This window comes from Bufo bufo, chromosome 2 (assembly GCF_905171765.1).
Source record: "Bufo bufo chromosome 2, aBufBuf1.1, whole genome shotgun sequence".
In the NCBI taxonomy this organism is placed as follows: domain Eukaryota; kingdom Metazoa; phylum Chordata; class Amphibia; order Anura; family Bufonidae; genus Bufo; species Bufo bufo.
This window is the reverse complement of record NC_053390.1, coordinates 473386504-473400093: the sequence shown is the minus strand read 5'-3', so window position 1 is coordinate 473400093 and position 13590 is coordinate 473386504. Positions and strand designations below refer to the sequence as shown.

The 13590-nt window shown below is 45.8% G+C and overlaps 1 protein-coding gene across 1 annotated transcript in view; it reads right to left on the bottom strand.

Moving 5' to 3' along the window:
* Nucleotides 1-13590, bottom strand: part of SEMA6B (semaphorin 6B) — an 808975-nt gene that overhangs the window by 361451 nt on the left and 433934 nt on the right. Inside the window, exons 6-7 of the mRNA XM_040419828.1 lie at nucleotides 7440-7530; nucleotides 5746-5865 (exon numbers count right to left, since the gene is read on the bottom strand). Coding sequence (XP_040275762.1) covers nucleotides 5746-5865; nucleotides 7440-7530 — 211 coding nt within the window. The remainder of the gene's footprint in view (nucleotides 1-5745; nucleotides 5866-7439; nucleotides 7531-13590) is intronic.

The window sequence follows — 13590 nt, the reverse complement described above, 5'->3', positions numbered from 1 at the left end:
AGGCATGGCAGCATTATATAAATGTACAGTATATGAGTTATATATAAACTAACACCCCCTCTAAAGTGCAATCAGAGGTTCTTAAATACATTGTGAGCAAAAAATATCTGAGCCCATCCACTAACAGCAAGGTGACCTTGTTGTTGGTGGATGGGCTCAGATATTTTTTGATCCGAATAACTTTGCTAAGAACCTACAGTGCTACCCATATTTATTCATACCCCTAGCAAATTTTGACTTAAAGAGGACCTTTCACCTTGAAAAACATTGTGAACTATGTATGCCGCCATGGAGAGCGGCGCCCAGGGATCTCCCTGCACTTACTATTACCCCTGGGCGCCGCTCCGTTCTCCCGGTATAGGCTCCGGTATCTTCACTCACTAAGTTATAGTAGGCGGTGTCTTCCCTTGTCCTGTGGGCGTCTCCTTCTCCTAGGCTGTAGCGCTGGCCAATCGCAGCGCACAGCTCACAGCCTGAGAGGTTTTTTCTCCCAGGCTGTGAGTAGTGCGCTGCGATTGGCCAGCGCTACAGCCTAGGAGAAGGAGACGCCCACAGGACAAGGGAAGACACCGCCTACTATAACTTAGTGAGTGAAGATACCGGAGGGCATAACGGGAGAACGGAGCGGCGCCCAGGGGTAATAGTAAGTGCAGGGAGATCCCTGGGCGCCGCTCTCCATGGCAGCATACTTAGTTCACAATGTTTTTCAAGGTGAAAGGTCCTCTTTAAAGTTACTTTTATTCAACCAGCAAGTCATTTTTTGACGGGAAATGACATAGGTGTCTCCCAAAAGATAATAAGACAATGTACAAGAGGCATTATTGTGGGGAAAAAAAAACATTTCTCAGCTTTTATTTACATTTGAGCAAAAAGTGTCCAGTCCAAAATTATTTATACCCTTCTCAATAGAAAAGCCTTTATTGGCTATTACAGCAATCAAATGCTTCCCATAACTACAGACCAGCTTTTTGCATGTTTACACAGGTATTTTTGCCCATTCATCTTTAGCAATAAGCTCCAAATCTTTCAGGTTAGAGAGTCTTCTTGGCATCACCCTGATCTTTAGCTCCCTCCACAGATTCTCAATTGGATTCAAGTCTGGACTCTGACTGGGCCACTCCAAAACGTTAATGTTGTTGTCTGCTAACCAATTTTTCACCAATTTTGCTGTGTGTTTTGGGTCATTGTCATGCTAAAATGTCCACTGGTGCCCAAGGCCAAGTTTCTCTGCAGACTGCCTGATGTTGTCGTTGAGAATCCTCATGTATTGCTCTTTTTTCATGGTGCTGTTTACTGTGATTAGGATCCCTGGTCCATTGGCTGAAAAACACCCCCAAAGCATTAGGCTCCCACCACCATGTTTGACAGTGGGGATGGTGTTCTTTGGGTTTAAGGCTTCTCCTTTTTTACTCCAAATGAAGAAAACAAACATCATTGTGACCAAACAATAAAATTTTTGTTTCATCTGACCATAACACAAAAGACCAGAAGTCTTCTTCTTTGTCCAGATGAGCATTTGCAAAGGCCAAGCGAGCTTTTGTGTGCCTGGTCTGCATCCGTGGAACCCAGCAGTGTGCAGTGTCCGTTGGATTGTCTGCCTTGAGACATTGCCACCAGCAGAGCCCAGATTCACCAGGATTGCCTTGGTGGTGATCCTTGGATTCTTTTTCACCTCTCTAACTATCCTTCTGGCCAGCACAGGTGTCACTTTTGGCTTCCGACCACGTCCTCTGAGATTTTCCACAGTGCGGAACATCTTGTATTTTTTGCTCAAATGTAAATATAAGCTGAGAAATTGTATTTTTCCACAATAATGCCTCTTGTACACCGTCTTATTATCTTTTGGGAGATACCTACGTCATTTCCCGTCAAAAAATTACTTGCTGGTTGAATAAAAGTAACTTTAAGTCAAAATTTGCCTGAATAATTATGGGCAGCACTGTATGACTGTACATTGGATATGGTGTTAGCTTATATATAGCTAATATACTATACAGTTATAGAATGCTGTTATGCATGACTGTCCCTTATTCTACAGTACAGACCAAAAGTTTGGACACACCTTCTCATTCAAAGAGTTTTCTTTATTTTCATGACTATGAAAATTGTAGATTCACACTGAAGGCATCAAAACTATGAATTAACACATGTGGAATTATATACACTGCTCAAAAAAATAAAGGGAACAAAAAAATAACATCCTAGATCTGAGTTAATTAAATATTCTTCTGAAATACTTTGTTCTTTACATAGTTGAATGTGCTGACAACGAAATCACACAAAAATTAAAAAATGGAAATCAAATTTTTCAACCCATGGAGGTCTGGATTTGGAGTCACACTCAAAATTAAAGTGGAAAAACACACTACAGGCTGATCCAACTTTGATGTAATGTCCTTAAAACAAGTCAAAATGAGGCTCAGTAGTGTGTGTGGCATCCACGTGCCTGTATGACCTCCCTACAACGCCTGTGCATGCTCCTGATGAGGTGGCGGACGGTCTCCTGAGGGATCTCTTCCCAGACCTGGACTAAAGCATCTGCCAACTCCTGGACAGTCTGTGGTGCAACGTGACGTTGGTGGATAGAGCGAGACATGATGTCCCAGATGTGCTCAATTGGATTCAGGTCTGGGGAACGGGCGGGCCAGTCCATAGCATCAATGCCTTCATCTTGCAGGAACTGCTGACACACTCCAGCCACATGAGGTCTAGCATTGTCTTGCATTAGGAGGAACCCAGGGCCAACCGCACCAGCATATGGTCTCACAAGGGGTCTGAGGATCTCATCTCGGTACCTAATAGCAGTCAGGCTACCTCTGGCGAGCACATGGAGGGCTGTGCGGCCCTCCAAAGAAATGCCTCCCCACACCATTACTGACCCAATGCCAAACCGGTCATGCTGGAGGATGTTGCAGGCAGAAGAACATTCTCCACAGCGTCTCCAGACTCTGTCACGTCTGTCACATGTGCTCAGTGTGAACCTGCTTTCATCTGTGAAGAGCACAGGGCGCCCGTGGCGAATTTGCCAATCTTGGTGTTCTCTGGCAAATGCCAAACGTCCTGCACGGTGTTGGGCTGTAAGCACAACCCCCACCTGTGGACATCGGGCCCTCATATCACCCTCATGGAGTCTGTTTATGACCGTTTGAGCAGACACATGCACATTTGTGGCCTGCTGGAGGTCATTTTGCAGGACTCTGGCAGTGCTCCTCCTGTTCCTCCTTGCACAAAGGCGGAGGTAGCGGTCCTGCTGCTGGGTTGTTGCCCTCCTACGGCCTCCTCCACATCTCCTGATGTACTGGCCTGTCTCCTGGTAGCGCTTCCATGCTCTGGACACTACGCTGACAGACACAGCAAACCTTCTTGCCGCAGCTTGCATTGATGTGCAATCCTGGATAAGCTGCACTACCTGAGCCACTTGTGTGGGTTGTAGACTCCGTCTCATGCTACCACTAGAGTGAAAGCACCGCCAGCATTCAAAAGTGACCAAAACATCAGGCAGGAAGCATAGGAACTGAGAAGTGGTCTGTGGTTACCACCTGCAGAACCACTCCTTTATTGGGGGTGTCTTGCTAATTGCCTATAATTTCCACCTGTTGTCTATCCCATTTGCACAACAGCATGTGAAATTGATTGTCACTCAGTGTTGCTTCCTAAGTGGACAGTTTGATTTCACAGAAGTGTGATTGACTTGGAGTTACATTGTGTTGTTTAAGTGTTCCCTTTATTTTTTTGAGCAGTGTACATAACAAACAAGTGTGAAACAACTGAAAATATGTCATATTCTAGGTTCTTCAAAGTAGTCACCTTTTGCTTTGATTACTGCTTTGCACACTCTTGGCATTCTCTTGATGAGCTTCAAGAGGTAGTCTCCTGAAATGGTTTTCACTTCACAGTGTCACGGAAGGTGTACAGCAAACTAGAAGACACAAAAGGAAGATCCGGCTGACTGGATCCAAAACTAAGGAACCAAAGGGATAGCCCTGCAACAGACCTGGCTCTCTTCCTAAACTGCTCAGCCTATGCAAAATTCTCAATGGTAGAAGATTGCATATCCTCGTACCTCGACTGAATAACCCTTGAACACCCTATAATAGTGAGGGGACACAACCACCGGCTCCCTACACTTGATACGGAGGGAGTCATGGTCTCCTGGGATCCAGCAAACAGGAAAATACAAATGAATAAACAAAACTTATCTGTAGAAGACTCAGTAGTAGCATCCAGCATGCATATACTCCAGGAAGTTGTATAAACCGCAAAGTGATGCAGTATGGGAAAGGATTTAAAGGGATGCAATTAGTGCAACTACATGACAGCTGAGAGAGGCTAACGAGATGAGAAAATGAAGGCAAAACAAAAGGAACCTCAAGGAGGAGGTTCTGAAGGACGTCTGTCAGAGCTTCTCAGATGTCTGGTGGTGACACACAGGTGTGCCCTGTCAGGTTTAATAAGTGGGATTTCTTGCCTTATAAATGGGGTTGGGATCATCAGTTGCGTTGAGGAGAAGTCAGGTGGATACACAGCTGATAGTCCTACTGAATAGACTGTTAGAATTTGTATTATGGCAAGAAAAAAGCAGCTAAGTAAAGAAAAACGAGTGGCCATCATTACTTTAAGAAATGAAGGTCAGTCAGTCAGCCGAAAAATTGGGAAAACTTTGAAAGTAAGGGCTATTTGACCATGAAGGAGAGTGATGGAGTGCTGCGCCAGATGACCTGGCCTCCACAGTCACCTGACCTGAACCCAATCGAGATGGTTTGGGGTGAGCTGGACCGCAGAGTGAAGGCAAAGGGCCAACAAGTGCTAAGCATTTCTGGGAACTCCTTCAAGACTGTTGGAAGACCATTTCAGGGGACTACCTCATGAAGCTCATCAAGAGAATGCCAAGAGTGTGCAAAGCAGTAATCAAAGCAAAAGGTGGCTACTTTGAAGAACCTAGAATATGACATATTTTTAGTTGTTTCACATTTGTTTGTTATGTATATAATTCCATATGTGTTAATTCATAGTTTTGATGCCTTCATAGTCATGAAAATAAAGAAAACTCTTTGAATAAGAATGTGTGTCCAAACTTTTGGTCTGTACTGTATGACTACATGCACCTGTGTCTTTGCTTCATTCTGGAGGATGCACTGACTAATTCACTTTCTGCACAATCTGCACAACTGAGCAACACCAAACACAGTGCACAATTCATGTTGCTTTTGGAGAACAAATGAACTAATGAAATTCACAATCCTGTTTTATTGATTATGCAATAGAATACAATTTACTTATTATTGTATCCTTCCTATTTGCACCAATATCTGAAGAACTGGAGACGAGAACAAAACTGCAGCCATTTGACAGCATGTTGTGTTTTTCTATATCATCAAAAAAGAGTCTATTGAATATTTCCAGATGCTTAACACTAAACATGGTGTGAAAAGACGACATGAGAAATGTCAATATTCAACAGTATTGAACAAGTTTTTCTTTGAGTTTACATGAAAAAAGAAATTAACAAGTGATAAAAATAAAAAAGAAGAAGCATCCTCCAGATTTTGATCACATGAATTAGGAAATTCAGGAAATGTAGCTGTACAGCTATTTATGCATTTGTTTAAAAGTAGAACCTTAGAGCAAAATATTCCAGCATTTATTTGTCTTTCTACATTCTTTCTACTTTATTTTTGATAAAGTAAAGTAAGTATATTATGATTTTAATGATTGAGAATTTGCAAGACAAAAACTTTTACTAACCCTTAAACCATTTTGAGTCATGTTTAATACTTCGTAGAGTTGGAAGATAACCAAGACTGCGATAAACGACAGCATCAATTGCAAGAAAATCCGTTACTGTACCAGTGAACAGCATTCCATCTAATTGTGAAGGATAAAAATAAATAACACACAAATGCATTGTTTAATTATACTGTAAACAATGAGAGCCGAGACGATCGCATCTTATTTGTACTAGTTTTGATTAAGGGTATGATCACACGCTGTGGTTGTGATACGGCCAGGTCATCGCCAGCTGTGGTCAAGAACCGTGCAGCCAATTATACTGCAGTGGTCTGATATTTCACTAATAATGATTGCACTGGCAGTCTGAATTCTTAAAGGCCAAGCGACACTTTCAATACATCGTGGCCATTAGAAATTCAGATGGCAAATATAGGGAGGACCTTCATTAGTTAATTATCAGGCAGCTGTAGCCTAATTGGCCACGCAGATCTTGACTGCAGCTGGCTGTAAACCGACCGGGTCACAACCATGCTGTGTGGTCGTACTCTAACACTCCCCAAATGTGTGGATCCAAATCATCATCACTACTTCAGGCTAGGATGTTTTCATACAGTGTTTGATGAGTTATTTCAATCAGTAATTGTGAGCCATAACTATGAGTGGAGGTGTTTGATTGGGGGGGGGGGGGGCCTTGAATATTTGAATTTGAAGAAAGACTGGGATGAGACTAAGGCCTCTTTCACACTACAGTATTTTGCGTTCAGTATACTGGACGTTTTTTGAGTTCAGTATACGGAACATATACTGAACCATTCATTTCAATGGTTCAGCAAAAAATACTGAAGTGTCTCCGTGTGCATTCCGTTTCAGTATTTCAGTATTTCCGTGCCGTGAAAAGATAGAACATGTCCTATTCTTGTCCGCAAATCACGGTGCTTGGCTCCATTCAAGTCAATGGGTCCGCAAAAAAAACTGAACACATACGGAAATGCATCCGTATGTCTTCCGTTTCCGTTCCGTTTTTTGCTGAACCATCTATTGAAAATGTTATGCCCAGCCCAATTTTCTCTATGTAATTACTGTATACTGTATATGCCATACGGAAAAACGGAACGGAAAAACGGAACCGAAACGGAGACACAACGGAACCCAAAAACGGGACAACGGATCCGTGAAAAACGGAACGCAAAACACTGAAATGGACATACTGTAGTGTGAAAGAGGCCTAACACAGCACAACACTATATGTGAACCTTGTCTGTGGAATATTACCTATGGCAGGATGAAATCTAAGTATGGTCCTATATCCACTACTGCCAAACCACTGTCAGTCCCTGCTCTAATATAGCCAGTTCACCCTAATTATTTTCAATCAACATTAAAAGATTAATATTTCAAGGATGCAAGTAAAAAGTACTTTTCAATGAAACCCCAGCAGAACTGAATGAAGGATCATTTGATAGATAGATAGATAGATAGATAGATAGATAGATAGATAGATAGATAGATAGAGAAACAAAGTTATATATTTGTATTTTATTTAGTAATTTACAATACTGATAACACATTAAAATCTATATAAAATGAAAATAACATATAAGTATAGAACTACATTTCTTAATTATAGTTTCCATGAAAAGTCGTTTTTGCAGTATAAACATGCAGCATACTACATTAACATGTTATACCTTTATGTGTAACTACTTTACCTGCAAACAAAGCCACATTTCCATGTTTTGGATCATATGGACATCGTGCCATTCCATTGATTATTTCCCCAACTTGTTCAAGCAAATCAAACTAAATAATAAAAGGTAAGGAAAACATTAAAAAGAAGACATTAAAAGTTAAACATTTTTAAAAAATCTTTCAGGGAAACATTTAATTTTTTTGTTAATTTACATAAGTAGGATCATTTCATAGAAAAACTGTATCATGCACTTAAAGGGGTATTCCCATCACAATGATCACTGTTAAATCTCTTAATGATTTGACAGTGATCATTTTTCTAAATACATTTTATTACCCAATTCCCACCCTTTTTGAGAAAATAAGTCCCCTCTTACCTGATTGTTGTCTTTCGTCTGCCCTGGTTACGACCACCTCTCCTGTCGAATCCCGCCGGGCCGCGCTTGCGCAGAAGACTGAAGATTCTCTCCCGGCCAGGCCGCGCAATGTCCTGAACGCGCACGCCGCCGCGCAATGCGCCATGATGACATCTTTCTGGCCAGTATAGTACAGAGCCGCGAACGCGCACGCTGGCTCTGTACTATACAGGCCAGGAATAAGTCACCATGGTGCATGCGCGTTCAGGACATTGCGTGGCCCGGCCGGGAGAATAACTTCAGTCTTCTGCACAAGCGCGGCCTGGCCGGGAGAAGACGTCAATCAAGCACCGCCGAATCCAGGAAGTGAACAGACAAAGGTAAGTACGAAAACTGAAGATGGGAATACCCCTTTAAGTGTATAATTGTGGAAAAAATACAGTTCCTAGGATTTATAAACATGGCCAGTAAAACCAGGTCCTTATATCTAATTAATGACCCACAATTACTTTATTCCGAGTCAGACCAGAGAGCGGATCCTTTATGCCATATTCTGATTTGTGCAGGTTTAACTGGGGTGCAGAAAATACAGGATGTATGACAGTGGTACCACAATGTAAATGAAAAGTAGGTCAGGAACAAGTCAGTGATCACCAGTGGAAAATCTGAGTAATTAGTACCGTCACAAAGAAAAGTGAAGTCAGGAACAAGCCCGAAGTCAAGAACCATAGAAGTACCACAAGTACCAGATGAGAATCCTGATGTGTGTAAATATATCACTTGGGGTGAGATAGAACACTTGCCATTAGCTGCCACAGCATCTGTGTGCCTCTGCTTCTTGATCACTAGACTCCTCCCCCTCTCCTCTCCATAAACTTCTATGGGCAGCATGTTTGCATGTCTATGGGAAGCATGTAATAGGGTTCTTTTTTTTTTTTCTAATAATCTTTATTCCAACATGTACAATAAAAACATTACACCAAACATAAATTTATACATTTTTGAAAACTATAACCCTCACCCACCCACCAATCCTACCCAACCCCCAGAGAGCAGATAGGAAAAAGGAAAACAAAAAATGTATTTCCTTTTTTTCCTTTCTTCCTATGCTTTAAACTTCTCCATGAATATCTTCCACTTACACCATAATCTTTGATGGGTTTGCATTTTGTTTACTTTGATATAACCAGCTTTCTCAATGGAACTATAAAAATTCATCATATTCATCCACTCTCTAACAGTGAGCATGTCTGATCTCATCCATCTTCTGGCCAATAAAAAACGAGCCATAAAGAGGGATTTATACACTGTGGCAAAACCAACCTCGCCACTGGGTGCTGGAGAAGCCTGGTTGCCAGCCTCTTGCCCCAGGATTATGGGCCCTCTCATCAGCCCATGCTAAACTTAAACCCCATGGCGATTTGACTGTGTTTATGGCATCTGAGCAATGTTTGGATATATTGAGCGCTCAGATCCAAGCCATCTGGGGATATGTTAAATGTCTATGTTTACTGTAATGGGTGGGACATTGTATATTGGAGTAGTGATTTCTGTCCTATTGTCTCCACGTGTGTATTGACGATTTCCCTTTGTCCTGAGAGATAATTGAATTACTCCTCGGTTGTCTCCAGGACAGAAGACATTGCGTATTCTCCTGCCTGTGATGATTACATTAACCCATTGTGTAAGGTAATTGTATCACAGGCAGAGGGGAGGATTTTGTGTGGGAGTGTTTTACTCTATTGTACGTGTTTATTGGTTGTTTTACAAAACCCTGTGGGTGGTAACCTTGTTGGAAAATGTGTATATAAGTCAATGCTTGTGTGTTCAATAAAGAGTTCCTGTTTTACATTCAACATAGAGCCTTGTCTCATGTGTATGGGGACTGCTATACGCTGTATACTCCCCTGGCTATAACTACTAGCTCTTGTAAGAGCTGTTCCTGTTCCTGGTTCCTGTGGCGATTTTGGTGTAGAGCGGAGTGCTTGGAGTCCTCGGGAAGCACTAGGAGCACCTATCAACAGAGGTACCCTGTTGGGGTGCCAGGAGATCCATTACATACACCATGATCGATTTACTCTCCATATATTATGCAATTTCTCCCAATACACAAATAAAAATATAACTTAAACCAAAGATGTCTCCGATCATTTGAATGAGACCATTCCAAAATAGTTGTATTTTAGGGCAACGCTACCACATATGAATAATATCTCCTTTAGAGTTTTCACATCTTGGACATGTAGCTACAGCACCTGTTGAGAATTTTCAAAGCCAGGTGGAAGTCACATATAGACGGTGCAATGCGCTGGGTTCCTTAATTATCTATTTCTTTCCCCTTTATCTATAATTACTCTTAATCTATACTAATAAAAGCCCTGTGTACGTGCTCAGGGCTGTTGTCCGTGCGTGTGTGCCGATTAGTGAAGTGCGCATGCGCAGCGCACAAACCAATCAGCACACACGCAGCGCACAAACCAATCAGCACACACACAGCAGGGTGAGTGTGTGCCGATTATATACCATCGGATCAGAGTTTTCTCCAATCCGATGGTATATTTTAACTTGAAGCGTCCCCATCACCATGGGAATGCCTCTATGTTAGAATATACCATCAGATTCGAGTTAGATCGTGAAAACTAAGATCCGACAGTATATTCTAACACAGAGGCGTTCCCATGGTGATGGGGACGCTTCAAGTTAGAATATACTAAGAACTGTGGACATAACGGCCCCCTGCTGCCTGGCAGCACCCGATCTCTTACAGGGGGCTGTGATCTGCACAATTAACCCCTCAGGTGCCAATGCTTTTAATATTGGGGAGGGAGAGGGGGCCGAACTGGCCACATATTGCTTTTAATACTGGGGAGGGAGGGGGGCCGCACTTGCCACATATTGCTTTGAATACTGGGGAGGGAGGGAGGGGGGACCGCACTGGCCACCAACGCTTTTAATACTGGGGAGGGAGGGGGGGCCGCACTGGCCACCAATGCTTTTTATACTGGGGAGGGAGGGAGGGGGGCCGCACTGGCCACCAATGCTTTTTATACTGGGGAGGGAGGGAGGGGGCCGCACTGGCCACCAATGCTTTTAATACTGGGGAGGGAGGGGGGGCCGCACTGGCCACCAATGCTTTTAATACTGGGGAGGGGGGGAGGGTGGCCGCACTGGCCACATATTGCTTTTTATACTGGGGAGGGAGGGAGGGCCGCACTGGCCACCAATGCTTTTAATACTGGGGAGAGAGGGGGGACTGCACTGACCACCAATGCTTTTAATACTGGGGAGGAAGGGAGGGGGGCCGCACTGGCCACCAATGCTTTTAATACTGGGGAGGGGGGACGCACTGGCCCCCAATGCTTTTAATACTGGGGAGGGAGGGATGAGGGGGGGTGCACTGGCCACCAATGCTTTTTATACTGGGCAGGGAGGGAGGGGGGCCGCACTGGCCACATATTGCTTTTTTTACTGGGGAGGAAGGGGGGGGCGCACTGGCCACCAATGCTTTTTATACTGTGGAGGGAGCGAGCGGGGGGCCGCACTGGCCACCAATGCTTTTAATACTGGGGAGGGAGGGAGGGCGGCCGCACTGGCCACATATTTCTTTTTATACTGGGGAGGGTGGGGGGGGCCGCATTGGCCACATATTGCTTTTTATACTGGGGAGGGAGAGAGGGGGGGCCGCACTGGCTACCAATGCTTTTAATACTGGGGAGGGAGGGAGGGGGGCCGCACTCGCCACCAATGCTTTTAATACTGGGGAGGGAGGGAGGGGGGCCGCACTGGCCACATATTGCTTTTAATACTGGGGAGAGAGGGAGGGGGCCGCACTCGCCACCAATGTTTTTTATACTGGGGAGGGAGGGAGGGGGGGGGCTGCACTGGCCACCAATGCTTTTTAATACTGGGGAGGGAGGGAGGGAGGGGGGGGCCGCACTGGGCACCAATGCTTTTTATACTGGGGAGTGAGGGAGGGGGGGCGCACTGGCCACCAATGCTTTTTATACTGGGGAGGGAGGGGGGGGGCGCACTGGCCACCAATGCTTTTTATACTGGCGAGGGAGGGAGGGGGGGGCCGCACTGGCCACCAATGCTTTAATACTGGGGAGGGAGGGAGGGGGGCCGCACTAGCCACATATTGCTTTTTATACTGGGGAGGGAGGGAGGGGGGGCCGCACTGGCCACCAATGCTTTTTATACTGGGGAGGGAGGGAGGGGGGCCGCACTGGCCACCAATGCTTTTTATACTGGGGAGGGAGGGAGGGGGGCCGCACTGGCCACCAATGCTTTCAATACTGGGGAGGGAGGGAGGGGGGGCCGCACTGGCCACCAATGCTTTTAATACTGGGGAGGGGGGGGGCCGCACTGGCCACAATGCTTTTAATACTGGGAGGGAGGGAGGGGGGGGGTCGCACTGGTCACCAATGCTTTTAATACTGGGGAGGGAGGGAGGGAGGGGGGCCGCACTGGCCACCAATGCTTTTAATACTGGGGAGGGAGGGAGGGGGGGCCGCACTGGCCACCAATGCTTTTAATACTGGGGGGGGGGGGGGGCACACTGGCCACCAATGCTTTTAATACTGGGGAGGGGGAGGCCGCACTGGCCATCAATGCTTTTAATACTGGGGAGGGAGGGAGGGGGGGTGGCTGCACTGGCCACCAATGCTTTTAATACTGGGAGGGAGGGGGGGGGGTCGCACTGGCCACCAATGCTTTTAATACTGGCGAGGGAGGGGGGCCGCACTGGCCACCAATGCTTTTAATACTGGGGAGGGAGGAAGGGGGGGCCCGCACTGGCCACCAATGCTTTTAATAGTGAGGGGGCCGCACTGGCCACCAATGCTTTTAATACTGGGGAGGGAGGGGGGCGGCCGCACTGGCCACCAATGCTTTTTATACTGGGGAGGGAGGGAGGGGGGGCCGCACTGGCCACCAATGCTTTTTATATTGGGGAGGGAGGGAGGGGGGCCGCACTGGCCACCAATGCTTTTTATACTGGGGAGGGAGGGAGGGGGGTCCGCACTGGCCACCAATGCTTTTAATACTGGGGAGGGAAGGGGGGGCCGCACTGGCCACCAATGCTTTTAATACTGGGGAGGGGGGGATCGCACTGGCCACCAATGCTTTTAATACTGGGGAGGGACGGAGGGGGGGGCCGCACTGGCTACCAATGCTTTTAATACTGGGGAGGGAGGGGGGGCGCACTGGCCACCAATGCTTTTAATACTGGGAGGGAGGGGGTGTCATGACTGTGACTGATCCAGACAGGTCTGGGAGGAGAAGGTTGCAGCGACTTGCTACTCGCGATAGCTTGTGAGTTTGCTCCGTGGTTCAGGGTATGTCATCCGGGTTTTGCCTTGTGAACCTTTTTGTCCTGACTGGGAGTTTGTAGGCATCCTTCTCAGGTGAGTCCTGTCTGCCACTCCCAGATACTATATTAGTTTCAGTTTCACTTGCAGTCATTGCCAGATATAGTCCTTACTTCCAGTGCTATTCTGACCTTTGAAGGAGATCGTTTGACGGTGTTGCTGTGGAGCTCTTGTCTGGCGTGGACTGTCGTGTTTGGGATCGCATTCTCTGCTCGTGACTGGATAAGTCTATCTCTGCTGTTGATTGTTTGTTTGTTGCTGTCTTCCCCTGTTGTTCTCCTAGACGTGAGTGATGGTGTCTAGTGCTCCCATTGGCCTTTCCCCAGTCTAGTCTTGTTAGGGTGACTGAGGGTTTAGGCATCCTGCTCGCCGCACAGGTTCACACCCCGTCTAGGGTATCAGGGCAGACAGGTGCCAGCTGTCAGGGGTGGCCATTCAGGGGTGGC